Genomic DNA, 27,734 nt, shown 5'->3' with positions numbered 1-27,734 from the left:
CCCTACACCACGAAAAATTTTTCCTCCGCGAAGTTTCTTTGTGTCAGGCAAACGGAGGTGGTTGTCGTCGCTTTGTAGCGGTGCTCACTTTGCCCCATTACTTTTCCCTTAGGAAAACCCGTGAGGTCATTAGGACAAGCTTGTTTTCATTGTAGAGCATGATTGAACTTTCATTTTATGCATGCATTCATATTTAGATCGAGTGCATTGCATGATTTTCTTTTTTAAATTGCATTAAAATATCACTATTGCATGTTTTCTTTTCGTCAGCTTGACCAATAAACCACCACCAGTCTGATCGTTTTGTTCGTCTCTTCCTCGTTGATTGGCCCCCCATGTTAGCCCGAGCAACCACCTTCGTTGACTCGAATGATCAGCCACCACCAACCCAATCAATTCGATTGACCTTTCGCCCCCCCCCCCCCAGCCAGTCTGGTCAATCCTTTCCGGTCGATCAGCCGCCCGCATCAGCCTAACCGACCACCTTCGTCGACTAGAACAATCAACTGCCACCGGCCTGATCTATTTGATCGACCCTTTTCGTCACCTCGACGAATCGACCTCCACCGGTCTGATTGGTCCAACTGACGCTTCCCCGTCGATCAGCCCGATCGACCACCTTCGTTGACTTGAACGATCAGCCACCACTGGGTTGATCAATTCAATCAACCCTTTTCGTTGGCTCGACCAATCAACTGCCACCGGTGGATTGAACCTAGTGTGTGGGTCAAGCATTCTCTATGTGCAAAGAAAAAGAAGAAGCAACAGTATCGCGCAAAGAGAAGGGGGAGGAAAACAGATTCAAGTCAAAATATAAAGACAAAATTTGATAATTTATATATATATATAAAGTCAAAATATAAAGACAAAATTTGATCATTATCAGGATATTTTGTTACAATATTTTCCCCAAGCAACAGAAAACATAAAAGAAACAGTGGGTGGATGGCATACCTTATGCAACACAAATAAAGGAAACATGGCAGAGTAGTTCCTAAGCAAAACATTACAGCAATCTTCAGCCATTCAAGTTTTTTTCCAAATCACAAAAGATTATAAAAATAAGTTCTGATTTGTAAACATAAGGAGGAGTAAGCATCAATTTTCCACATAAAGGGGAGTAAGCATAAAATTTTTAAGTAGATATGCCAGATTCACCTTACACAGCATATAAAGCAGACAGTAGAAGGAAGTTATTTATTTTGGTTTGCTGGATATGTTGTTTGAAAGCCAATCAAGGCCTTCATATAGTCCTTCCCCAGTAGTAGCACAAGTGCTCTGAATATACCTTTTAAGGAAAAGAACCAACAATATTAATGTCTATTGCATAATCTTCACTGATAAATTACTCGTTCTCATGTTAGAAACGAGTTTCAAACAAGCTATTTTACTAAGCAGGTTACAGAATTTGTTTCAAGGGTGAGAAGAATCGCCTTCATTCATTTCTAATAGAAATATCACTGAAGGTAATCTGAAAAATATATTAATGTTGCTAATTACTCTTGAATCACATCTTCTTCATGCTTTTTTTTGGGCATTTAAATTCATACCAACCAATTCATATGTATTTACATATCCAACACCTAAAGTTTACATTTTCCATTTATAACACCCAAACCTTTCATATTACATTAAAAATACCACTAATTTAACCTTTAAAATGTAAAAATACACCTTTTCATCCATAGATAAGGTGCCATACATGTAAAAATTAAAGTAGATATGTAAATACATAAGAACTGTGTGATAAATATGTAAATCATCCTCTTTTTTTTTTTCAGTTCAGCTTCTATTTGTGATGTTGGCATGCTTACAAAAGGGAAGAAATGGAGCTAAGAGGTGATTCCATATATGTCAAATGTGTGTTCTTGTCCGTAATTATGGTGTATTAGTAATTGAGATGTTTACATCTAACATAAATTTGTGCTTCATAAATATAATGATGATGATGATATATGTGCTTCAAGAATTTAGAATTAGAATCAAAAGTATATTTTGACATATAAATGCTTTATAAAATAAATTAAAATGTGAAGATAGTACCAGCGGCGTTGACGAAGAGCATGTAAGCCTAACTTATCAGTGACTTCAGAAATACTCATTGCATTTGGAAGATCTTGTTTGTTGGCAAATACTAGCAGAGTGGCACCTTGTAATTCATCCTAAAAAAAGATTTAAAAATAATAGTAATGAAAAAATAGAACTTGTAAACTGCAAATATATGTGCCAAGAAGGAAAAATCAATGCAATCTAAAAATCTCATAATTGTTTGTGTGGAAGACAGCATCACCATTTCTATAAAGCATGCACATAGGCCTTAATCTGCAGCGAGATATGTTTATGTTAAACAACTCTACAAGAAGGTCGGTTGTCATGAGTTACACTGCAAATAATTTTATTCAAAATCATTCTGCTGTCATATATAAATACTTCATGCATGCTAATACAAACATAAATCAAAGTTCACTCCTGAAACCTTAGGATTTGTTTAGGAAAAATTTTATTTTTTGTTTTTATTTTTGTTTTTTCTTTAGTTTTTAAAAACATATTTGATTTTTTTATGTTTTTTTTTATTTTTTTTATTTTTAAATGCAAATTAAGATTTAAACGTTTGCAACAAAATTTAATAGTTTTGGATGTTTAAAAACGACCATATCTTAATCAAAGAAGTCAAACAAGGTTTTGTTTCAAATCAAAATATTAAAAAAAAAAAAATAATACAAATAAAAGTGATCCCAAATGGCCCCTTAGTGTGCCAAGTTTATCAATGTGATTAATAATAGCTCCCCAAGAATTTGTTTGGGATCAATTTTCGTTTTTATTTTTGTTCTCTTTTTAATTTTTGTTCTCATTTTATTTTTAAGAACATGTTTGATCAGTGATTTTTTCACATATTTTTATTTTTTGTTTCTAAATACAAATAACATGTTTTTGAAAACATTCACAATAATTTTTAGATGTTTTAAGTATTTTTAAAAACAATCATACTTTAATCAAATAGTCAAATATGTTTTCTTTCAAATCAAAACATAAACAAAACAAAATAAAAAGGAAAAAAATAGAGGTGATCCCTAACGGACCCTAAGAAAACAAAAAAGACGGTGTAAGCATTGAATGGCCTTTGATTTGATAAAACTACAAGTCCAATTTGTGGAAAAATAGGAAGGCTTAATATTGACATGCATGTCGGAATAAAAATTAACTGAAAGCGAACCAAGAGGGTGACGAACAGAAGACGGAACGCGAACAGAAGACGGAACGTAACATGGATTTAAGTCAAGGCACTATAATTACGAGTAAACTCGTGCAACTATCGCTTGCTACACAAAATAGATGGCAAAAATATTAGAATTACTCGAGGAGAAGATTTTAAATGATCAATTCAATCAAGTGTTATGAAAATGATGGGGCATGAACGCAATGACACGTAAATTAAGGTCAAGGTGACTCGACCAGCGACAATTATCCAAACAATGCCTGATCGCGAATTAGACAACGTCGATGAGTCTGGAACGTCCAGTCTACCTATATAAAGAACACCTAAATTGCCATGCATTTGGATGGGAGCTCACAACATGCAAATTGAGGTTAATGATGCTCGATCGGCCATAAGAATTATCCAAATGATGTCTGACAATAAAACAGACTGCGCTGATGCGTCTAGAACGTTCAACTTACCCAAAAGGGACACCCTTAGCTTGGGTCTTGCACACAAATTTTGAGGCATATAAAAAAAAAATCAATCAAAATCTTTTTTTCTGAAAAAATAGTAAAGCCACCGCTTATTCCTTGCTTCCCCATGTGATGTTGCTACCCACATGTTCCGACCAAAAACAAGCTAAATAAAATAATAATTAATGTGTCGGAAGACCCGCAAAGACAATGTAATTATTAAGTGTCTTAACGTTGTACGAGACTCTAGCACACATTTGGAAAATAAAAAAGAAGTTAGCAGGAGAAGACAACTCAATTTTTACGTGAAGAACTCCTGAAAGTAGAAAAAATTATAGGGTCTAGCACAGTTACTCTTCTCCTGAATTAGAGAAGATGGAATTATAAAGTTGACCATTGTAAATGTAGAATGATAGTTCATCTATAATAGCAGTAATATGGTCGTAATGAAGGTGGTTCTCAATGATAGCAGACTACAAGAGCCGTAATTGTTTATCGTATAGGTCGTAGTTGAAAGTCATGATACTAGTTGGTCATGTGAGCCGTTGATGGTTGCCTCTGGAGCATCGGTTGGCCAAAAGGCTGTTGTAAGAAGCTCAATAGCTATAAGTCACTTAAGTCGTAGTTAGTCAAATAAGTCCTAATAATGAGCAACAATGATGTCCGTAAACTGTGGAGGTATGAGTCAAGAGCTGGACGGGCTGTAATCACGTAAATTGTAGTTGATTACATAGGTCGTAGTAGTGAGTTGTGGTGAGGTCCTTAGGCTGTAGAGGTAAGAGTTGGGAGCTACACGAACTGTGAACCACAAATGCCAAAATTTGTCACATAGTACATGGTGGTGAGCTATGATGACGTTTGTAGGCAGAGAGGTCGGAGTGAGCTATAAGCGCCACATAAGTCGTAATTGGTTACGTAGGCCGTAGCGATAAGCTGTGATGACGTCTGTAAGCCGCAGAGGTCAGAGTCGAGAGTTGCATGAGTTGTGGACCATGTAAGTCGTAGTGATGAGTCACCAATGATGTTCGTAGACCATACAGGCGAGATTCAGGAGTTGCGCGAGTTGTAAGTCACGCAAGCCTTAATTGGCTACGTAAGTTGTAGTGATAACTTGTGATCACATCTATAGGGTCGAAGTTGGGAGTTGCATGAGTTGTGGACCATGTAGGCCGAAGTTAGTCACATAGATCGTAGTGGTGAGCTGCGATGATATCAATAAGCCGTAGAGGCCAGAGTCGAGAGTTATACGAGCTATAACAATATAAATTGTAGCTAGTTATGTAGGTTGTAGTGGTGATTATGATGACATCCGTAGGCAGCAAAAGCCAGAGTCAGGAGTTGTAAGAGCTATAGACTACGTAGGTTGTATTTGGTCACATGGGCCACAATGGTGAGCTGCGATGTCGTCCGTAAGACGCAAAAAGTGGAGTCGGGAGTTTCACGAGTTGTGGACCACGTAAGTTGTAGTTGTTCACTTAAGTCGTGTGATGAGCTGTGATGACGTTCATAGGCAGCAGAGGCCGGAATTGGGAGTTGCACGAGCTGTGGACCACGTAAGTTGTAGTTGGTCACGTAGGTCTTCTTTGTGAGCTGTGATGGCGACCATAGGTCGCAAAGGCCGGAGACGGGAGCTGCACAAGCTGTGGACCACGTAGGTCGTAGTAGATCACCTAAGCTATAATAGTGAGTTGTGATGATCTCTGTAGGTTGCAGAAGCTGGAGTAGGGAGTTGCACAAATTGTGGACCATATAAGTCGTAGTTGGTCACGTAGACCATAATTGTGAGTTGTGATAATGTCTGTATGTCGCAAAGGCCAGAGTCTGAAGTTGCACGAACTGTGAATCATGTAGATCATAGATTGTTAGTGTCGGTACTAAAAAGTTGGGAGTTGTGAAGTTGTCGGTTGTTATGATGGATATCCCAACACCCGTTTTAATTTAATTTAATATATATAATTTGGAAAAAATAGTATTTTGGATTTTGGAAAATACAAGACCGGACCGATCTCATATCCTCAGTAGTACACACCCCGAAGAATAGACACACCACTTACTGGTAAGACTCGATTAAATAAATTAAAGATTGCATGACATTCGTTAAGTCTGCGAAATCATTTTTATTATAAACCACTTACTAGTGATAGCTTTATGGCGCAAAATGTTGGCCTTTAAAAAAGAAGCACTAACAAATTTAAGTGTTGCTGAGATGAGAATGCTTAGGTGGATGAGTGGCTTGACACTTAGAGACAAACTGCAAAACGAATATATCTGTGAAAAGATTAGTGTAACTCCAATGGCTGACAAGATTAGAGAGAGTTGTCTCAGATAGCTTGGTCACATTAAACATCAACCATCTGATGATCCAGTTAGGAGAGTAGATTTGTTAGATTCAGCTTATGTTAAGAAAGACAGAGGTAGACCTAAGAAGACTTGGGTCTATTATATAAAAAATTACCTTAATCTTTTAGATATAAATAAAATATGATACTCAATAGGACAAAATGGAGAAAAAAGATTCATGTAGCTGACCCCATTTAATGGGATAAAGGCTTGTTTTTATTGTTATATGCTCGAGTCATTTTAGGTCCACCTCCATCTTTTTTAGCATAAGTCAAATCTAAAATATCTACTTTCCCAACAAGGTCATCTGATGGTCGATGTTTAACGTGACCAAACCATGGACTAATAGAAAAAAGATTAGACCAAAAAAAAATACGGGTTGACGGATCAAAGTTGGGTTGGCAAGTTAACCTAAACCCGACAAGAAAAATAAAGGAGTTAGAATTTTTTATCTGAACCCAACCCAAATTTAATTGGGAAAACCCGAACCCAAATTTCTTGGGTTAGGTTCATATCGGTCTGCCATGCCGTGTCATTTATTGACACCCTGATTAGAAAAGGTAGTTGTTGGAAATGTTGATCCGATTACAAATACTCTGCCATGTTGGCTCATAAAATCATTCGATCACACAAGAGATAATGTTACCATGCTTAACTTAAAGAACATTGCCCTCAATAAATATAAGGCAACATTTATAGCCTTTTATATTAAAAAGAAGTAGCTGTAGTATTAAAAAGCACATAAAATTTTCCAAATTGCCAATATATGAAGAAACATTATATAATATTAAACTATTCAACAACCATCATGAAAATCAAAATTATGAAATAATATATGAAATTTTAAAATAAATACTAACAAGAAAATTTATGATCAGCTAATAAATATTAACGCATGCATTTGGCGTGATATGAAAAATATGATATTGACAAATCGTTAAACTAATTTTCTCATTTAACTAGGGAGAAGAAAAAATGCATGCATGTTTTAACCCCTTTTTAAGATGTAAACCCAATTATTTGACAAGTAATGTGCAACCACTCTGGTTTGTATTTAAAGTAAAACTTCTTTGTGCCTTTAGCAGCGTTGTTTAAATTAGGAGTTGGGTCAGAATTTAGGTACCAACCTCACTCAGCATTCTATGCAGCTCATCTCTAGCTTCAAGAATCCTTTCTCTGTCATTGCTGTCAACAACAAATATAAGCCCTTGGGTATTCTGAAAGTAATGTCTCCATAAAGGTCGAATCTGCAACATAAACATGGTTTAAAAAAAATGAAACAGATTGAACTCCAGTCTTTTAACAATTCTTGTATAAAAAAAGTTTAAAGTAAATGTGTAAATCAAATTACATTCGCGCAAGATATTCTAATAAGAAGGAAAAGAACCAAAACTGCAGTGTTTTCAGACAAATTACCTTCAATAACAAGACACGTTGTACTGAAACAATATTTTCTTTTTCAGGTCTAGGTAAATAGTTTAAGTTACTTCACATAGATATAGAATTTTAATTATGCCTGTTCTATAATTTAGGCGCAAGTTTTCTCTCATCAAATTTTGTGGTCTAGAAAATATTTTAATTTTTAATATAATTTTTATAGAAATATGAAATTCCATAAAAAAAATAATAAGCCGTCATAAAACACCAACAACGAAGGAATTTACATTATGAAAAAGAAATCTAACGCTTGATAAAATTCCAATCATGCACTGAACAAATTGAAGCAAAAATAATGATAGAAATCACCCATAAAAACCAAACCTCATTCAAGTACAAGGAGACTCCCCAATTGTTGTCGACTCATGTGAAATACTTGAAGAATACACATCCAGCATTCACACAAATGAATTGACAGACAATTAGAATTCTTATTACATGTACATTTTTCACTTCATCTGACCATCACACATACAATAATTAAACATAAATTAAATTTTTATTACAATACTCAATATTCTATAATTTTTGCAAGCCTCAGTGGTCATTTTCATAACCCTCACAAGACCCAAAATAAGAAAATTCTCATAATTACTAAAAATCTGGTTGAATGCAACAACCTTTATTACATCTTTTATGAATTCCAAGTTTCCAACTGCATCAAATCTCCCATAGAAAACCCAACTCTTTATTTGCAAAGTCCAGTTCTCATGTGCATAACAAATTAACATGCTTTTATGAATTCCAATTTTCCAACTGCATCAAATCTCCCATAGAAAACCCAACTCTTTATTTGCAAAATCCAATTCTCATGTACATAACAAATTAACAACATGCTTTTGCAAGGTAATCATTAATCATAACAGACAAGTACGCTATCCAATGACAAGAAACATGAGATATTAATTTTATCCTTCAAATAAGTAATTCTATGTTACTAATTTGTTCTGAAAATATTTCAAGGTTATGCCTCCCATCAAATGTATGCATACAATTTTGATCCTCCCAAAAGTTATATCATATTCTCTTTGAATCATAGCTTCAATTTTGTTTAAATTGTATCTTTTATTATTTTTTACTGACCAAGTATATGTCCTACTTTGATGGGCAAGAAGATAAAGCCATAGTTTTTTACACCAATTTGATGTAGGATGATTAAGGGGGTGTTTGGCTACAAGTAGGATTTAGTAAATCCGTAAATTTTAAATATGTTAAATCCACCCTACCCCTGGATATAGTAAATCCAGATTTTAGCTGTATCAAAGGTAAATTTTCAGACACTAAATATGAAAATTCATAAATCCACGGAACTACTGCATTTTAGCATTTGACCAAATTTAGTAAACCTGGCAATAAAACATGTTAAAAGGGGCTACCAAACACTCACTAAGGGTTTACGGTTACTAATACAAGCTTGTATTCATAACATTATAAAAATTATAAAAATGCAAGTTACCAACTCTTAAGCATAAAAAAAAAAATAAAAAAATAAAAAAAAACCCATTTTTAATATAAAATCAGCAAATGTGCTCCCTTCTTTCCAAATAATGATTTGATAGCATCAAAAATCTAAAATTCTACAAAAAATAAAATAACATATAAATTTTAACAAATGGTAAAATTTACACAACAAAAAATTACAACAAATATAAATAAGATAAAATTCGGGAAAAGATAGAAATCACCCAAAGGGAGAACTAGACCTCACAACGATATAAGGAGACTCATCCTCGAAAGTGGTCATCAACACCTATGAAGCGCTCCATGAAAGCACTTTCCACAAACACGCACACAATAAATTATATAAACTAGAAAACATATCATAATACTCAATATTCTATAATTTTATGGGCCTTATCTATACCACGAAGGACCAAAAATACGAAATTTCCTACAATCTATTTAACACAAATTCCAACGCATTCTTCATGAATTCCACGAGCATCAAAAATCCCACATAAAGTCCCACTCTTGATTTAAGTCATGATTTACTTCAAGATATTTCACAACAATGAACGAATAGGACAAAAAAGGTAGTTCATAAAGCCAACAAGAATGACAAAAAAAAGCGAGAGTAGCAGGTAGCAAAGGCAATGGGTGGCGGAAAATAATGAGTGTGAGTCAAATATGGCAACAATTAGAAGTAAAGCGATAAGTAGAGAAAAAGGAAGCAATGAAGTGTAAAAGAACGAACTGGTAACAGAGTAGGGAAACCAATAACATGCATCAAGGCGCGCCAATCCAACAACAGGTATTCTTCAAATTCTCATGGCATAAATTGTCAACTTGAATCTAAACTCTAGATATACTAAATTGGAATTCAAGGAGATGAGTCAAATCCTTGCAGTATTGAACTAATTATAGCAAATAACCCAAAATAAAGTAAACACAGCTCGTTCTGGTAGAATCATCATCATAGGTATGCTTTAAAAAAACCACTTAAAAAAACAAAACTACAACATCATCAATGCACATGATTTACATTATATGTGAGTATGTGTTTGTGGGTGTTGTTTTCGTAGAATGAACAATGAATACCTTTAAGAGATTGAAAAGAAATAAAGATTAAACTAAATTTTGCCTAGGAACAAAATCAAACTAAAATAAATAACGAACAAAATTTGGCTCAAATTGGGCCAACTTATAGCTAGGATTGCATTTGCTTGATATCAAATCAAAGGACTTGAGCGTAAGTTAGAAGAGCTGTGAAAATGATAAATCAAATGGAAGAGCACAAATCACAATTCTTTATACCTTCTTCAAGATTTCAACATCAATAGACTAGTCAGCCATATTTTACATATAGGCATCAAATAAATGTGTTTGGAAAATTTTATATATCCAAACTGAAGAAAGAGAAGCTAAAGAAATGGGTTGTTGTGAAAAACGACGGGAAGAAAGTGAAAAATGGGAACAAGAAAAATTGCACGCATAAAAACACCAGAGCGACACACAGATTTACGTGGTTCGGCAAATTTGCCTAAGTTCACGGAGCTGCAGAAGATTTTATTTCTTCGATGAATTACACCGTCGAGCACATCGCCGTTTACAAGAAAATCTCTATCGAGCGCCTCGACGTTTACAAGAAAATCTCTATTTTCTTTTCTCCATTCATCTCTCTCTCTCTTCCTCTCTTTCTCTTAGCTCTCAAGAGGACTTAGCTTGACTTTGCTTGGCTTGACTTATCCTTTAAACCAAAAGAAACTATTTATAGAAACCATAAGAGCGGTAGATGGGTGAGCGGTAGGTGGGATGTGATAGGTGAGCGGTAGGTGGGATACTTAATTAAGAAGCTATAAATTCAGTGAACCGAGTCTCCACATTACCCAAAAATTCTCCCACTTGGAGACTGGGACACTGAATGCATCACCTACTAGCTGCATTATCTACTAGCTGTACCGACTTTTTCCTCAAACATGATATCATCCACCTCTACAACTCGAAGCCCTTGTCTTCATGCCAGAAGACTAGCTGAAGTTGAGCACAACTTCAGCTTCTCACGAGCAACACCCTCAGTTGACATATCACCGTCACCGTAACCTCGTACCACCAAGCTCTTTCCTGGGTTACCCTTGTATCTGCTTACAACTCCCACTGCATGAGCAATATCCTGCCCCTGTTGTAAGCCCTTTTCAGTTTTTTTTAACAAGTCCAGCCTTGTCCCCCTTACTGCCACCAAACACAGTCTTCACCCGGTACACCCACTTTTTGTGCAATGACTTCTTTCCTAGTGCAAGTTCTATCAGCTCCCACTTACTCGAACATTCATCTTGCGGCAGGGAATCTCTGTCTCCTCCTTGGTCAGCTCTCACTTGCTCGAATTCTCATCTTGCAAGATTTCTTCATAGCTCTGTAGTTCTCCACCATTTGTCTGTACAAGGTCTGGTTTTCCTGCCTTTGGCACTCTGCCACTTTTCAGGAAATGGGCATTCTTCTGCTTCCCCATAATGCACCTCTGACTCATGTGTCCACACCTGATTAAACCTGTAGTTATATATAGTGTGTCAGTTTTCTTACCCACCTGAGCCAGTCCTTTGGTAACCTTCGTAACCTTCCAGGTGTTATCTGAGAACATTACCGAATGACCACCCTCATTGAGTTGTCCAACAGAGATGAGATTTTTCTTCAACTCAGGAACGTGTCTGACCTTTTGCAAAATTTATTTGCTTTTGTTAGGAAGTGCAATATCAACGTCTCCCATCCCCACCACGTCCAGAGCTTTTCCATTAGCCAGATGTACCTTCCCAAAGTTACCTGCAACATAATTTTGCATTAATTTCCGGCGGGAAGATGTATGGAACAAAGCCCCTGAATCTAGTATCCAGTCATCAACAGAACTATAAATTGTCATAAATAACGCATCTTGTATTTCTTCAGTTACAACATTACCGTCATCATTCTCCTTCTTCTTAGGATTACTGCAGTTCCTTTTTATGTGGACAGTCTTGCCACAATTCCAGCAGGTTGTCTGCTGACCAGATTTTGATTTTAATCTTCCTCGGTTTGAGTTTCTGTCATGTGATCTCCCTCTGGAATCAACAATCAGTGTCAAACTAGAACCCGAGGTTTCGCCAGAATCTTTCTTGCGCACCTCCTCAGCCAAAATCAAATCACGAATATCATCATATTTCAGTTTGCATTTACCTGCAGAATTACTGTCATCCTCATGGCTTCCCAGCTATTTGACAATGGTGTCAACAAAATCAGTGCACGTATCTCATCATCAAAATCAATTTAAACAGACGACAACTGATTTGTGATAGTGTTAAAATCATTCAGGTGTTGAGCAACAAACACACCTTCTGCTATCTTCAAGTTGAATAACTTTTTCATCAAATGCACATTGTTATTCGTCGATGGTTTTTCATACATATTTGATAAAGCCGTCATGAGATCTGCAATAGTCTTCTCCTTGATGACGTTGTGGGCAACCGATCTCGACAGGGTTAATCGTATAACCCTCAGAACCTATCGATCTAATAGATTCTATTCCGCCTCGTCCATCTTTTTTGGTCATTTTCTCAGTAACGGAAGATGAAGTTTCTTCCCATAGAGGTAGTCCTCTATTTGCATCCTCTAGTAAGCAAAATTTGTGTCATTGAACTTCTCGATCCCCGATGTCATCACTTCGTCTCCGCCCATCGTTCTTCCTTAGATCCGAACCAAAGCTCTGATACCAGTTGTTGTGAAAAACGACGGGAATAAAGTGAAAAATGGGAACGAGAAAAATTGCACGCAGAAAAACACCAGAGCGACACAGATTTACGTGATTCGACAAATTTGCCTACGTCCACGGAGTTGCAGAGGATTTTATTTCTTCGAGAAATTATATCGTCGAGCGCCTCGATGTTTACAAGAAAATCTCTCTTTTCATCTATCTTCCTCTCTCTTCCTCTCTTTCTCTTATCTCTCAAGAGGACTTGACTTGGTCTTGCTCGGCTTGACTTCTCCTTTAAGCCAAAAGAGGCTGTTTTTAGAAACCATGAGAGCGGTAGGTGGGAAAAAACACCAGAGCGACACACAAATTTACTTGGCTTGCATTTCCTTTAAACCAAAAGAGACTATTTATAAAAATCATGAGAGCGGTAGGTGGGAGGTAGCTGAGCGGTAGGTGGGATGTGTTAGGTGAGCGGTAGGTGGGATGCTTAATTAAGAAGCTAATTAAATTCGGTGGACCGAGTCTCCACATTACCCAACATGGGTGTCCTTTACCAATATCAGAAAGAACCAATAAAACATAAATGTTTGAATACAGCACCTTATCTTGACCACCTACGTCCCACACTGTGAAGCTAACATTCTTGTAGTCCACAGTCTCCACATTAAAACCTGCCCAAAATAACAGACGAGTCCTATCATAGTGAACTCTTAAAATTAGGTCAAGCCAAAGAAAATAAAGATTCAACTCAAAAGATGAAAATGGAGTATAATGCTTAAATAGAAAAAAAACTTGGAATCTGGACACTAAATTTTATTAAATATTGTCAGCATTTAGCAAAACCTTGGACACAGGACATGTGAATAAAAACCTCGCTTCCATGAAAAGAGCAAGAATATGCCTGGCAAACAAATGGCCTCTTGAGATAAAATAAAACAGTTTGAGCTTATTTTTTTTTGAAAAAAGTTAAAATATGTCCAAGTGATTACAAAATATGAATCTTCTAATAGAAGAAGATATGTAAATTCCAAATGCAATCTGAACCTTAGTTTTTAGACATGTATTTCCTGCACCAATTTATTTATGCAAAGGATTGGAATATCTAGACATGTATATATCTTAAGTACAAAAAATAAGAGTGAAACATCAAGTATCTAAACTGTCAGAACTAGACATTTTTTTAGAATTTCAAATATTGTACCATCAAAATTTTGAGAAAGTTTGAAATTTTGAAACCAAAGCCAAGAAGTGGGGAGCTAGGTTTTATAAATATTCAGGAACAATTGCAAGGATAGCCATAGGTAACAACTAAAATATGAAAACGTCAACACACAAAACTTGCAAAAATAGAAGATGATGAGATTCTGCAGCATATGGTGCTCAGCAAGCACAAACCAATAACCTCACAAAGCCAGATCTCTTTTTACCGCTCCTGCATTTATACCCTCACCCACGATAACATTAACCTTATTAAATGGGGCAGAAAACTAGAGAAAACGATCCTACTCAAGGAGAAGAAAAGCTTACACAAGGAGAGAAAACTACTTGAATGTTTATTTGGCTGCTAATAAGCTTGCTACTTAACTCACGGCAAAAAATAATAATAATAAATAATATACGTGCTTTAAATAGATCAATATTAGAAATGCAAAAACTACTTTTGTTTCACTTAATCAACTTCCTGTCCTCCAAGAACTAAAGTTTCAGAGAACTATGGACTCACCAATGGTTGGGATGGTGGTGATAACCTCTCCGAGCTTGAGCTTATAAAGGATAGTTGTCTTTCCGGCTGCATCAAGACCTACCATCAGAATTCGCATCTCCCGCCTCGCAAACATCAGCTTGACAAGTCTAGAGAGTGCCAAGCCCATGGCTGCCTGCACACAGAAACAGGATAGCAGGGCTGGTTTTACACGAATTGCTGGTTTCTCTCTATGCTCTCTATAACCTTTTTACAGGCAGAAGGGTATAGAATTCAGATGGAGAGAATAAGGTATAAAGGTTCCTCAAGCCTCCTTTATTCTTTATTCTTCTTCTATGTGGATGTCATTCTCTTCACTGACTAGTGGTTTTTGCAAAATAGAAAATGACTAAGAATAAAATCAAAACGACTGCTAGCGAAACAGACTAGTTTTAAGGGCAAAGACAGCTAGAAAGCTATAGACATATCAGTATATTTTCAAATTGACAATCCTTTTAACATCCACAAAATCATAGATGAAAGCCAGATCATGAAAATATCTAGCTTATCATTTGCAACAGTCTGGGTTTCTCTTACATCAATCTATAGAAATAGAAATAGGGCATGAAGACAACAGCCAAGATTGTTGACGTGCTCCTCCTCGCTGGTTACATGTTGGAAACCAGTCCTCAGAGGTAAAGATAACAATTGTGCCTTACAATTGGGATTCCAATCAGATCGAATCCGAAAAGGCGTCCATTTTTTTTTTTTTTTTATCGTATTAAGTAACTTGGGTTTGATATGAGAGTGCTATCCATTCACGTAACCCAATAGGGTTTACTAATGGCCTCCCCGCTATCTAATGATAGAAATCTGCATGTTTAGGCATCTTGAAAGCATCAAATCAATCCTGAAATCCATAAAATAATGGCTTGCAAATGGAAGCCAAGCATAAAAATAAAACTTATAATTTCCAAAAGGATGGCTTTCCCCTGCAATATTCTAAATAAAAAAAAATAAGGCATTCCGAAAACAACCGAGTTTGTTGACATGCTCATTGGTTGCAGCTTGGAGACAAAGAACTAATCCTTCGTGATAAAAATGGCAATTGTGCCTTAATGAAAGGAATCTGAGCCAATTAAAACCCAAAAGGGTGTCTAATTATTTGATTCAATGGAGTAACTTGCTGTTTGGTTTTAGAGTCCCGTCAAAGTAACCTGATAAGGTTTGCTGATGGCCTCCTAGATATCTAGTTACAATTTAGGCTAACCAAAAGCATCAAATCAATCAATCATAAAAGCAAAGTTCATTTGACTTTATTATTTGTTTATTTTGTTTGGTAATTTCAAGTTTAGAATATGACTATGTGGATAGCCTTCAGAAATAGATGCGATTCCTACTTGATAATGTCAGATTGGTCTATATGATTTGGTGTAGGATCAAACTTTTTAGGAGCTCTAAGTGACGTTGTGATGGAGCTAGATGTGCGTTCTCTTTTTCTATCTCAAATATGAGTTAGTTGTGGAATAGTCATAAGTTGGTCTACAATTGAATTGGGTTGATCTCTATATTAACCATATCTATTAAGATTAGGGTGAGGAGACTATAAATAAAGGGCCGGAGGAATGTAATAGCAAGTTAATGTGTAATTTCTTCAAGAGCAATGCTAGTCTGCCTACCTAATTCCAGAGACAAACATCTTCTTGTACCAACATTAGGTATAAATTTCTTTATTTTGGTGAAATTTTTTCTTTAACGAGTTTCTTCTGTATATATATTAATTTAACTGATTCTGCTCAAATTTGATACAGTAGGGATTTAAATTGCGGTCAACAGATTTCAATTGCAATTTATTAATGTTCCTGAGCTTTTTTCAGATTTTATACAACTGAAAGAATGTTGAGACGCTCCAATTTTCTTTTTTTTTTAAAATCAATTCACACCTTAACAAATTAACATCGACTCCGATGATAACCATCAATAATAAAGTGGACAAGGTAGAACCTATAGATTCAAAAATCATGCAATTTTAATAAGAGATAGAGAAGCAATTGAGAACTACCAAAAAAATGGAGAGATTCTAGAATTTATTTCTTGAGTTTTCAGTTTATGAGTGAATCATCTCTAATGGAAAAAAAATAAACCAAGGCAGTGAATTTCAATACTGAAGAGAATCAACCAAAAAAGTCACCACTCAAAAATGGTGCAATTTTAATGGCAGAGAAATGATACATGCTAAATTACCCTCATAAAATTAAGATCAGCCAAAATAGTAATCACAATAGTTACATATAATCAAAATATGGATCCATCATATTAAAAATTATAATTTTGATGACAGATGAAGGAATTTTTGTGAAAATCACAAAAAAAAAACAAATAATGAATAGGGATTGCTTTTGCGAGAGGAGTGACTATGGGCCCATAATATCTCCCTCAATTGATAATAATTTTGATCAAAATATGGACCTTAAGCTTCCCTTTAATACTCCTTTAGAAGGATATCATATTCTAATTGATATAGAGAGACTTCAAGAGGACAGAAAAGAATCAATCGCCTAAGAATGATGATAGGAACCAAGAGAGTTTTTCATATAAATTAGGGATTGTGACATATAAAGACTGAAATACATAAAAGATAAGCACCTACAATTTTAGAGGTAGGCAATCTCTTCCAAACCCTAGCCCTAAAACCTACAATTTGAAAGGCAGGGGATCTCTCTAAACCCTAATCCTAAGAATCAAGACAACAATCACATATGCATAACCCTAAGCTTAATAAACCCTATTTATACGCCCACAATAATAATTAATGCAAAGAACTAACTAACCCTTAGAAACCGGTTTAATATTACTTCCTATCTAAGAAGACACATTGTCCTCAACGTGGAAAAAAATGAAACTATTGTTGGATCAAGTCGTGTGGCTCCTACTCCTAAACTGAATCGATTCCGGCTCTCGATATCAACACTTGATTAAAATAAGTAATGAATCGTTGACACCACATGAGGAATGTCTATTCTAACCTGAAGCATTTGTTTCTACAATGAATGGTTGGTTTAAATTCAACAATGCCCACACTAGTACAGACGTCATACTTTTTTTAACTTCTCAAAAGTATGGGTCGTCGCTTTTCCCCACTGAAAGTTATCATTCTTTAATTTTGTCATCAACGGCCACACAATCAAATTATAACTCTTTATGAATTTCCTGTATTATCCTGAAAGTCCTAGAAAACCTCTCAACCCCTTCAAGGTCTTAGGTAGTGACCACTCCAACATAGTTGACACCTTCAATGGATCCGACGGCACCAAGGTATTACACAAACTAGGGTCACCGTGAAACACCACCGTTTTGTCTCCCTCCTAAAACTCCATGGTCAAAATTTTCCAATTCATCTTAGTCGCTTCTAAGAATTAAAATCATTTCGTACTCAATATCATCAATACTCTCTAAATCCAAGGAAAGAAAGTCCTTCATAGCCTGAATACTCTGCAGTGTAAAAATTAACCATTTACAAACTCCCTTGCTCTTCTCCACCTGTCCAGTTCCCATCATGACACCAAAACTTCCTGTGTCAAAAATCTCAAGTCTCAATTGCTTCACTCCTTGAGTAGATGTGGGTGTCTCAACTATCTACCAACACAACCATCTTGCTCTCCAACCTTTCCCCAAAGTTTTATAGTGATGTTTGGTGTCAACCTCACCCGGAGTTTGATGTGACTTCTGCTACATCCAAGTGAAGGTGCTTCTCCTCGTCTACTGCAACCTTTTCGATTTTTGCATCCTCAGTCTCCTCGTCACACATCGAGCATATATAATGTTTGATCCTTGTAACAGTGTTCAGGGACAAACTTCTTATCACACCGAAAAATAACCCCTTAACTTGTTTTTCTTAAATCTATATCTTTGATAAGTGGTTTGGCGGCTCGATCGAGATTCATTATTTCTATCCCGGGGAGCCTCCCTCTGGACTTCCACTGTTTGCGCTTTTGGTACCATCGTGATTATAGCAGTTCAGTATAGCACTCCACATGTGTTGCTCTTATTAGTCTGTTGTATTACAATTTTATCTTCAACCAACTATGCTAATTTCATAATTCTCCAATCCTCACGATCTCAGCAGATAAAGTGTTGCTCGAATAATTTGACTTCAACCCTTTCATAAAATTTCCTTTCAACACTTATGTTAATATCCCCCTCAAAAGGTTAAATAACATCTCAAATATCTCATAATCTATGACAGACACTTCCTGGACTAATGCAGAAAATTACTCGTGTAAGTTCCATTCCCATTTGGTTATGAAACGCTCCAACAATTGGTCCTTGAATTCTTCTCATACTCTGATTGGTTGGACATTCTCTCCATTAACATCATGTTAAAGCCTTCCCTTCCAAATACGAGGTCACCGCGATTATATTTTCTTCCTACGTCAGCCTTACTAACAGCAAAGTATCGCTCCACGTGATAAACCCAACTATATGCATCCTCTCTTTCAAAGATCGGCATCTTCAACTTCCTTATGTGTAAGTCTCATCCCCAATTTCCTCGATCACAGTTCATTTGACCCATAAAGCAAGAGTTGGGCTCCCTTCCTCACCCCATATTTATTTCTTTCTTCCATAAAGTTGGCTAGCCCCATACTCAGTTCGCCCATCCCCATGGGTTCCTAAATTGTCTTTTGTCGAAAGGTTGTCACAATAAAAGGCACTGACGTGGTTAGAAGTAGCCCTCAACAGGGTTCCCATCCACCGTGGTTCCATGTTCCAGGTTGAATTCCTTCGAATCGCTCTTCTCCAACCCCAAATCGCCCGCCGTCCCATTCCGCCTGCTAGCGCACAGTCCAGCTATCCAAATGTTGTGTTATTTCCATTTCGTCTTATTCCGACACTCAATCACGGTGTAGGCGACGAGAAGTTTGTGTGGAACTATGCAATCTTTTTCATCATTTCTTCCAACATCATCGATCTCTCTCTCATCCATGGACTAGAAACGCTCATCCATTCCCAATTTGATTTGGCTCATCTTTTCCTCCAGTTTCTTCTCCAAATCATCTACTTTTTTGGTTGTCATTACTTTTTATATTGTTTCGGAACTCCTTTAAGCGATGATCCCGTCATTAGCTTCCCAACTATCTCAAATCGCGACTATATCGAGGAGTTCGGAGCGGAAGGAGAAAGATGGGAGTTGTGGGTCTCTGTACATCACGATCCCGACGTAGCCTTCTCAGCTAGCTCTAATCGCAACTGTATGGTGAGGTTACCGTCGGGACGATAGATCTTTTACACTGCGATCCCAACATAAGCTTCCCAACTCTTGATTCCACGGATCTTGTACACCACGATCCGATCAATTTCACAACTATCTCAAATCACAAAAAATTTGTAAAAACACTGTGATCCCATCTTTCATTTACAGAATTGAATGCTCAAATACGAATTTGATAGGAACAAGTAGAGTTTTACATAGAGATTAGAGATTGCGACATACAGAGGCTCAAATAAATAAAAGATAAGCACCTACAGTTCGAGAGATGAGCAATCTCTCTCAAATCCTAGCCCTAAGATTCAAGACAACAATCACACATGCATAATCTAACCTAACCATAAGCGTAACAGGCTCTATTTATATCGCACAATAATAACTAATAAAAAGACTAAATTGCCCTTAGACGCCGGTTTAACAAGTGAATGCATGAGAAAGGGGTGACAACATGTCCACAAAGGAGATATTATTCAAAGAATAATGATTGGTGTAAAAAGTTACTATGAAATGGAAAGATATTTTTGGGTGGAGTAGGTTGGTTGGGAACTAGTTGATATTGTGTTGATAGGGGTAAAAGTTTTATGAATCAATAAATGGTTTTTGGGCTTTTGAATCAAAAGAGGTTCAATATGGTCTTTGGGATTTTGAATCAAAAGGTTCAACAAGGGCTTGTTTGGGTTCAATTTTTATTTTTTATTTTTTTATTTTGAAAACAAAAAATTGAAAACAAACATAAAAATAGTGTTTGCTTGTCTATTTTTTATTTTATTTCTGTTTTTTTTTTGGAGGACACTTCTGTTTTTAAAATATTAAAAACAGAAAAAACATATTTTCGTCTGTTTTTAAAACACCAAAACAATTCTTCGTTTAGCCTGTCGCCCGCAGCTCACCGCCCATCGCCGTCACTGTCGAGTTGTCGCAGCAGCCGCCATCATCGCCAAGCCGCTGCAAAATTAGAGAGAGTCGTCTTAGACAGTTTGGTCACATTAAACATCGACCATGATAATCCAGTTAGGAGAGTAGATGCTTTAGCTTCAACTTATGTTAAGAAATGCAGAGGTAAACCTAAAAAAACTTAGGCACATTGTATAAAAAGTTATCTTAATCTACTACTTAAATGAAGCTATGACACTCAATAGGACACTATGGAGAAAAAGGATTCAAGTAGCCGACACCACTTAGTGGGATAAAGGTTTGTTGTTGTTGTTGTGTTGCCTTCATTCTTCAATGTTGATACATAAAACTACGAGTTATGTATAATTGTTACTTCTTTAGCACAAAATAGGATGAAGGAATGACGAGTATGACAATTGTCAATTCATACAAAAAGAATGGATTATGACTTACAAGGATAGCATTTATTAACCTGTACCTGAACCTTTATTCTATTTGGAGGCCATTGGTTTGCAGATTGATACAGCTATTTTAATCATAAGTTTCCCTTTTCTTGATAAAACAAAAAAAATTGACAGATTTGTAACTATCACTATATAAGATCAGCATAGAACATCTCACAAAATGATTGAGTTAAAATTTTGGTTTTAGACATGAAATGCATGTCAGAGGAAACAGAACCATAAGTACTACTGAGAAGAGAAGAAAGCCATGAAATGGTTTACAATAATGACCTGAAAACCATAGTTAATTCTTTTAGGGTAGAAGGGCTGTGACATCTAAGCAAAACTAGTACTTCACTTAAGCCCGAACAGCCATACGAACATGATACATCTTATGTATGCTCCTAGGAACAATTCTAGACTAACTCTGTACTGCTTCAATTCTAAAATAAGTTCCTCGTTCACAATACAGAATGTTAAGCACCAGTAGATCAAGAATAGAAGGCAAACATTTCTGAATCACGAGAGAGCAAGGAGAGTTGTTAAAGTTAAGTACATCTGAAAGTTGATGATATATTTATTATAATTTTTAAGTTCTCAAGGGTTTGTTTGGTTGCATGTATTAGGGGTGTACTGTGTTTTGTCTATACATGCATTTAACTTATTAGTTGTTTGCTTTAAAGCAGAAGAAATTCAAAAGCGTCAAGTTGAATATCTCAAAACTCTTATTTTTCCAATAATTTCAAAATCAACTGATTCAAAATGCATAGAATTGATGCATGCATCGCTCAAGCCTGATCCCATTGACCATCTCCATTCTTCATCATCAGCAACCCACACAGACCACCTCGCATCATTGAAAACATCCCCCACCCCTTTAGATTACTTCGTCTTGCACTCACATTGCCCTTAACTAAAGCCACTGTTGATGACATCCACTGGCCCCTCCACTCATCAGCATTGCCTTCCAATTCCCCTCCAGCAGTTACTTTGCACCCACAACCAAACAGAAAAATGTGGTTTCCCGTATTATTTTAACAACAAATTAAACAATGCATTCATTCTTAATGTGCATGTATTTAATTACTCTGCATCCTTAAAATGCATGAATGAAAACATGCTGTAAGCAAGCAGCAAAACAAACCCTAACTTAAGTTCAAAAGCACATAAAATATGGACTAAATGCCTATTTTGACGTCTACATTCCAAGCTCAACCTTAGAAATCAAGCACATAAAATAAAGGAAGACGAGTAGAGCATCTAGTTTTGCTGAAGGATCAGAATTTTACCTTTAAAATACTCTCCATCAAGGGCAGGGTATCTCTTCCATGCATTTTAACACGGAATCTTAGGGCTTATCAAAGATCAAATAAATGGCTAGCATTTTTTTGAATACAAGACACTGTAATAAAGAAAAAATTTATAAGTTGGGGATGAGACCTACAATGCTTTATGTCGCAGAATGTTGGCCTATAAAAGAGAAGCATAAAACTGAGTTAAGTGTTGCTAGATGAAAATGCCTAGGTGGATGAGTGGCTTAACACTTATAAACAAAATGTGAAACGAATGTATTCGTGAAAGGGTTGGCAGACAAGACTAGAGAGTCATCTTAGATGGTTCGGGTCACATTAAAAGTCAACCATCTGATGATCCAATTAGGAGAGTGGATGTTTTAAAGTGTTAAAGGTAAAAGTCAACCGTCTTATCAGAAATCTAACTAAAGTGGCAGGGTTAAACCATTTTAAAATCAATGTGTCCTGTTGAATCATAATACATGATTACATAATATCATCCATTAGTATATATTTATGAAGATATAACATGTACTGCATCTACATCACAAAAAGATATGTAGGCCACAAAACACCAAGAACTTTGGTATCTACCTCACCAAACAGTCCAAAAATCTTCAGTATCTTATTCTTTTAAAATCTTTTGCCTTTTAAAATCTTTGCATCTTGAAAACCAGTAAATGGGAGAAAATAAAACAATGTCATTATAGGCCTACCTTGCAAAAACAAAAATGTATCATAAATATTGCATTAGAAAGAAATCTACTCTATACATTAAACGCAGGTTCTCCCAATCTCATATTGAATGGGTCCTTTAAATGACCGAAACATTCTAATTACAGCAGATTTACACAATCCATAAGAGATGAACATCAAAATTGATTTCAGCTTAAGCAATGGCATAACAACTATGAACCAATTAAGGCGAACATCATAATTGCCATGTAAATTGTATTGAGCAAAAACAACCAGGATTAAGACTTCAAAAGTCAACTAAACCTATAATGTATACCACATAAGTAAGTGATTCAACGGTGTCTGCCAGTATGTTGCATCTGCATCAGCTGATTAAGCGACACAACATCCCATCCATCTAATCCCTGTGCGTATAGGACTTCCTTCACAGAGTCTATGCAGATACTTATACTGCCAAAACCATACACTGGAAGGCCATTATGTGATCTTCCAACTTTAGGAACAAAAATCAAACCCTGGTCTACGGCATAATCCTCAATAATCTCTCTCAAACTCATTTCAGAATTTGCTCCACCACCATCCCTAGAAAACCCATTGACAGAAGCTGCAGAAGTATGCAGATGAACCGAGTATCCTGCTGTTTGTTGAGCTCCAAACTGCCTCCTATCCGCAATTCGTAAGTAACTTGTATTCTCACGAGCCCCGGGTTGAATCAACTCGATACCTTCTGAAGCTTGGTTCATCATAGACAGACCAGAACTGAACAGCACTCTAATCCGCTCATTGGCAAGTAATTCTGGTGGAAAAAGACCCTTCCAACCCATATACCACTGCATTACCTCATTGAAATCAGGATTTGAGCACAGCCAATGGTACAGAACCTGCTGCCACTTGCTGAAAAAACCAACTTCTAACATATTGACTACATGTTGAATTGGGATAACAGAAACCCATGTCATAACCCAGTTGAATTGATCCAGTATCTGGTTAGCTGGATTAATTTGAAATTCCTGCAACGCACTCATTAGCTTTGGGACAATGAAGCGTACAATAAGATTCTCCCAACTGGCTGCATCAAAAACATCCTTCCAAGGAGAAAGGATAGCATAAGCAGAAGCATCACTAGCATGCCAAGCATGAAGAACGTTACCCAACTTAAACCGAATTTTATGGTACAAATCCTCTAATCTCTGACCAAGTAGAGGCAGCCATGGATGTATCCAAACATGAATAGGTACAGTCTCTCTGCGAGGATCCCAGGAATCCACAGCCATAGAAAGTTTTGGCATTATAACATGCTCCAAGATAGATTGAAGGATGACCGGAGGAAGCAACTTCTCCCATGACTCTACAAACCGCAACATTGGCTCTGGATCCCTTGCCTGCCAACTATTAGTCCCTGATATCCTGACTGCTGGCAGGATTACCTCACCTACCAGATGGGCATATGGAGAACTGGAAACTACACCATCTGAATAATCAAAAGGCTGATCACCCTGCAAAAGATCTCTCCATGAAGATATAACGGCCAGTCCATGCAACGGATTCTGTAGAGGCTCCCAACCTTGAAAGACTCTGATAAGTTGTGGGATGGCAAAAGAACAAGCAATGCAGGAAATATTGAATAACTTATAATCCTCTGCAAACCTCTCTTTCAAATCACTGAATGCCCTCAAAAGTGATTCCATTGTCAAGATACCAGACATGTTATCATCCTCAACCTGTTTCACTATCTTTGCAATAGTCTCCATTGCCTCCAGTTGCTGCTTCTGTATAGCAGCTTCCTTCTGCAGCTTCTCTCTCTCCTTCTGCAAACTCACGACATTTTCTCTCTCCCTTCTTAACTGGTTGTCAATCTTAAGTATATCGGACTCGGCCATATCCACAATCAGCCTAACATTGTGCTGGAGTTCAGGCATAGGCACCTGGTTCTCCTTCGCCTCTACCTCAGCATTCAAATTTTCAAGATTGGAAAGTACTCTAGCCTGTGGTCCTCTCATATCAAGAATCTTCTGCTGAAAAACCTCAAGCCCCTGCTCCTGCTTCTTTGCAAGTAGCTCATCAGCTGTCATAAACTCTAATTTCTTTTTTCCTTGTTTCTGCTTCAACCATCTCTTTTCTCTAGGCCTGCTGGCAGCCACAGTTGCCACTGCCTTTCCCTCATTAACAGCCTCATCTAAAGCTGGCAACTTTGCCTCTTCGTAATCATTAAAACCCATGCCCATGCCCTTGGGGCGCAACTTTGCTTCAATGGGAACGGTGATGCCTTGCTCAGATTTGCCCAGTCCAGTACCCAATTTGTAACCCATCTTCTCCATAAGCTTCAATCCAATTCCTCTGGTATGGTTCTCGAACTTCCCCAGTGCATTAAGCGAACCAGTCTCTTTTCTCCCAATTGATTTCTTCTCAGACCTTAGTTTCACCCTCTCCATCTCCTCCCTCTCCCTCTCTCTCCTCTGTGCTGCCTCTTTTATCTTCCTGCCAAACGCTGTAGGGAGGAAGTACTCGTCTTCATCGTCCTCTCCCATCCTATCAGGATCGGATTGGAAGCCCAACCCGAACCCTAGGCCCGAACTAGGATTAACATTTTCAGGGGCGGCGTTCTCCTCGGCGTTGTTCTCGATCTCCTGATTGGGCATGACGGTACCTGTGGAGATGAACTGAACGGGCTTGGAGAAATCTGCTTTTCTGATTAGGTCCCGCTTGCTCCGCTTCCTAGATAGGCGGCCATCTGAGTCGGAGTCGGAGGAACGGGCAGCGAATGAGCCATAGATAGTGTCCTCCTTGGTCTGCATCCTCTTCTCCTTCTTAGATCGGTAGTAGTACTCGTCCCCAATCCATCGGCCGCCCTCATAGTCGTTTTCCATATCGAAGCGCTCCATTTCCTGATCCTCGTCCATGACTGCAGTTGAACACCTTCGCCTCTAGGATTTCTCTTCAGGGTACACAAATCAGCTAGTGCATGAGAACACGGCGCGGAGATGAGTCATCGAAACCTGTAGTCGTTCGCAGGAGGCAACAGCCGTTGTGTGTCCGGAGGATAGGAGGCGGGACGTAAGAGGGAACTTTTGACCTGCGTTCTTCTGCTTTGGCGAAAGCTGGCGTGGTATCGCGAACTGGGCCTAGGGCATCCTGCGGGCGGCTTCCAAAAACTGCTTTTCTCTCGCGGCTTATTGGGAATATGAGATAATGAGATGATAATCTTAATAGTTAGGTTAATAAATGTAATTAACAAGTTAAAAATTATTATTAATTAATTAATAATGCTTGCATCCTATAAATAGTCTCCATTGGAACAGAAAAAAATATGATTTGTTCAAACCACTAGCATAAACTATAACTCCAAATCTCAAAAAAAATATTACATTAAGAGTCATGATGCAAAACTGTATCAAGACTCCAATTACAATGCGTCGCGTGTATGATCTAGCCTCACTAAATACTAAAAACTACATAATTTAATGCATGACAGGGTTAAACCGTACGCGTGACATATTGTGATTAAAGTCCTGATATAATTTTATATTAGATCTCTTGATGTAATATTTTTTCCAAGTCTCACTGACAACTGCAAAAATAAGAAAGATGGGGAAGGATAAAAAAGAGAGAAACAAAAATTTTAGAAAGATAAATGATAATTTGAGGATACCAACAACTCCAAAAAAATAAAGAAAATACTAAAGAATAAGAAAACACATATAGGGGAAGAACATTCCACATGTTTTCCTTGCTTTCCATGTCTCTAATAAGAATTATTTATGAAAAACAAAAAATATGAATTCACCAATTAACTATATTTAATAACTTAAATACAAATCTTACAGAGCTAATTATCTCATATTCTTAATATTTTATCATTAACGGCCCATCCATAATGATTTTGCCCTCAAACTTGAGCATGTAACAAAAATAATGAGAATGTATGATTGTGTAGCCAAAAGCATATTCTTTCGAGAAAAAATATTAGGTCATGACTTCGGATGCATTCAGAATACAATAGAGGGCCACGTGTAAAGTGGATCAATCACAGTATATTACGGTGGGTCCACTTTACACGTGGCCTCTCTATTAGACTTCGAAAGTATCCAGAGTCGTGACCTAAAACCTACATAAAAATTTAGCAATATTCCACATTGCAATAGCAGATTAGGAGCGTAGAGGCCCATTTGGGTGAAAGAATAAAGAAGCTAACACTTGCAATTGGATGAAGCACGAAGAAAGAAAGATAATGTTTCAACATTGTTGAATGGAAGCTGATCTGACAGCCAGTCAAGGTAATGTGTGCACAGAAGTGTTTGACGAAAGCTAGATTTCATGGAGGCAAGAGAAAGAATGGCAAACAGAAGAGACAAGCAAAGGTGATTGAAGGAGAATGAAGCTCTATGTGGAAGAAAAAAAGAAAGGTTAGGCCTGTTTTGGGAGGAAAGAAGAAGAAAATCTGCAATTCCTAAATAACAACTTTCTTCCTTGCAAGGGCAGCATTAATTATCTCTTTGGCGATCTTTTTATTCTTGCATGCACATTGCTCATTTGCCTTGATGGCATATCCTACTTGTTATGATGAGCAACCGATTTGTTGGTCATAATACCTAAACGAGAATTGCTCGCGAGGATAGCTCGGCGAGCAATGTAAGTTTTTGTATTATGAATAATTTGTGTATTACTATGCTAAGATTCCAAGGACTCTAAACTACGTCACTTGCATGTTACGGATTCTACTTTTTAATGGTCCTACTTTACAATATAAAATAGATATTTTTCTATTATGCATTATTGTCTTACTTTTAAAATTAAATAGGTTATGTCATATGTGATGCCACTTACTATAAAAATGTCACCCTCTTTAGTGACATAC

The 27,734-nt window shown here is 36.9% G+C and overlaps 2 protein-coding genes across 3 annotated transcripts; both read right to left on the bottom strand.

Moving 5' to 3' along the window:
* Positions 1 to 917: 917 nt before the first annotated feature.
* LOC110023326 (ADP-ribosylation factor 1-like) lies at positions 918 to 14,584 on the bottom strand. The gene is made up of 5 exons (XM_020722673.1): positions 14,331 to 14,584; positions 13,208 to 13,278; positions 7,140 to 7,259; positions 2,044 to 2,162; positions 918 to 1,288 (listed from the first exon to the last, which is right to left on the bottom strand). Exons 1-5 carry the CDS (start codon positions 14,476 to 14,478, stop codon positions 1,198 to 1,200), a joined length of 549 nt encoding a protein of 182 aa, XP_020578332.1. The 5' UTR covers positions 14,479 to 14,584; the 3' UTR covers positions 918 to 1,197.
* LOC110023325 (septin and tuftelin-interacting protein 1 homolog 1) lies at positions 7,182 to 26,050 on the bottom strand. Of its 2 annotated transcripts, none has more exons than XM_020722671.1 (2): positions 23,196 to 26,050; positions 7,182 to 7,259 (listed from the first exon to the last, which is right to left on the bottom strand). In XM_020722671.1, the coding sequence occupies exon 1, from the start codon at positions 25,777 to 25,779 to the stop codon at positions 23,212 to 23,214; it is 2,568 nt and encodes an 855-aa protein (XP_020578330.1). In that variant the 5' UTR covers positions 25,780 to 26,050; the 3' UTR covers positions 7,182 to 7,259; positions 23,196 to 23,211. The 2 variants fall into 2 exon arrangements, with proteins under 2 accessions (XP_020578330.1, XP_020578331.1); XM_020722672.1 differs by lacking the exon at positions 7,182 to 7,259 and adding an exon at positions 13,211 to 13,278.
* Between the last annotated feature and the right edge of the window lie 1,684 nt (positions 26,051 to 27,734).

Source organism: Phalaenopsis equestris, unplaced genomic scaffold (assembly GCF_001263595.1).
Source record: "Phalaenopsis equestris unplaced genomic scaffold, ASM126359v1 Scaffold000224, whole genome shotgun sequence".
Lineage (NCBI taxonomy): Eukaryota > Viridiplantae > Streptophyta > Magnoliopsida > Asparagales > Orchidaceae > Phalaenopsis > Phalaenopsis equestris.
This window is presented reverse-complemented; position numbering and strand designations above follow the sequence as displayed.

Bases quoted from the DNA above. Each gene is read 5' to 3' on its own strand.
- LOC110023325 (XM_020722671.1), bottom strand. From the start codon at position 25,779: ATGGACGAGGATCAGGAAATGGAGCGCTTCGATATGGAAAACGACTAT.
- LOC110023326 (XM_020722673.1), bottom strand. From the start codon at position 14,478: ATGGGCTTGGCACTCTCTAGACTTGTCAAGCTGATGTTTGCGAGGCGG. The intron at 7,260-13,207 runs GTGCTGTATTCA...TTTATGTTGCAG, and splicing joins ACGTAGGTGGTCAAGATAAG to ATTCGACCTTTATGGAGACA. The intron at 1,289-2,043 runs GTACTATCTTCA...TTTCCTTAAAAG, and splicing joins GCTCTTCGTCAACGCCGCTG to GTATATTCAGAGCACTTGTG.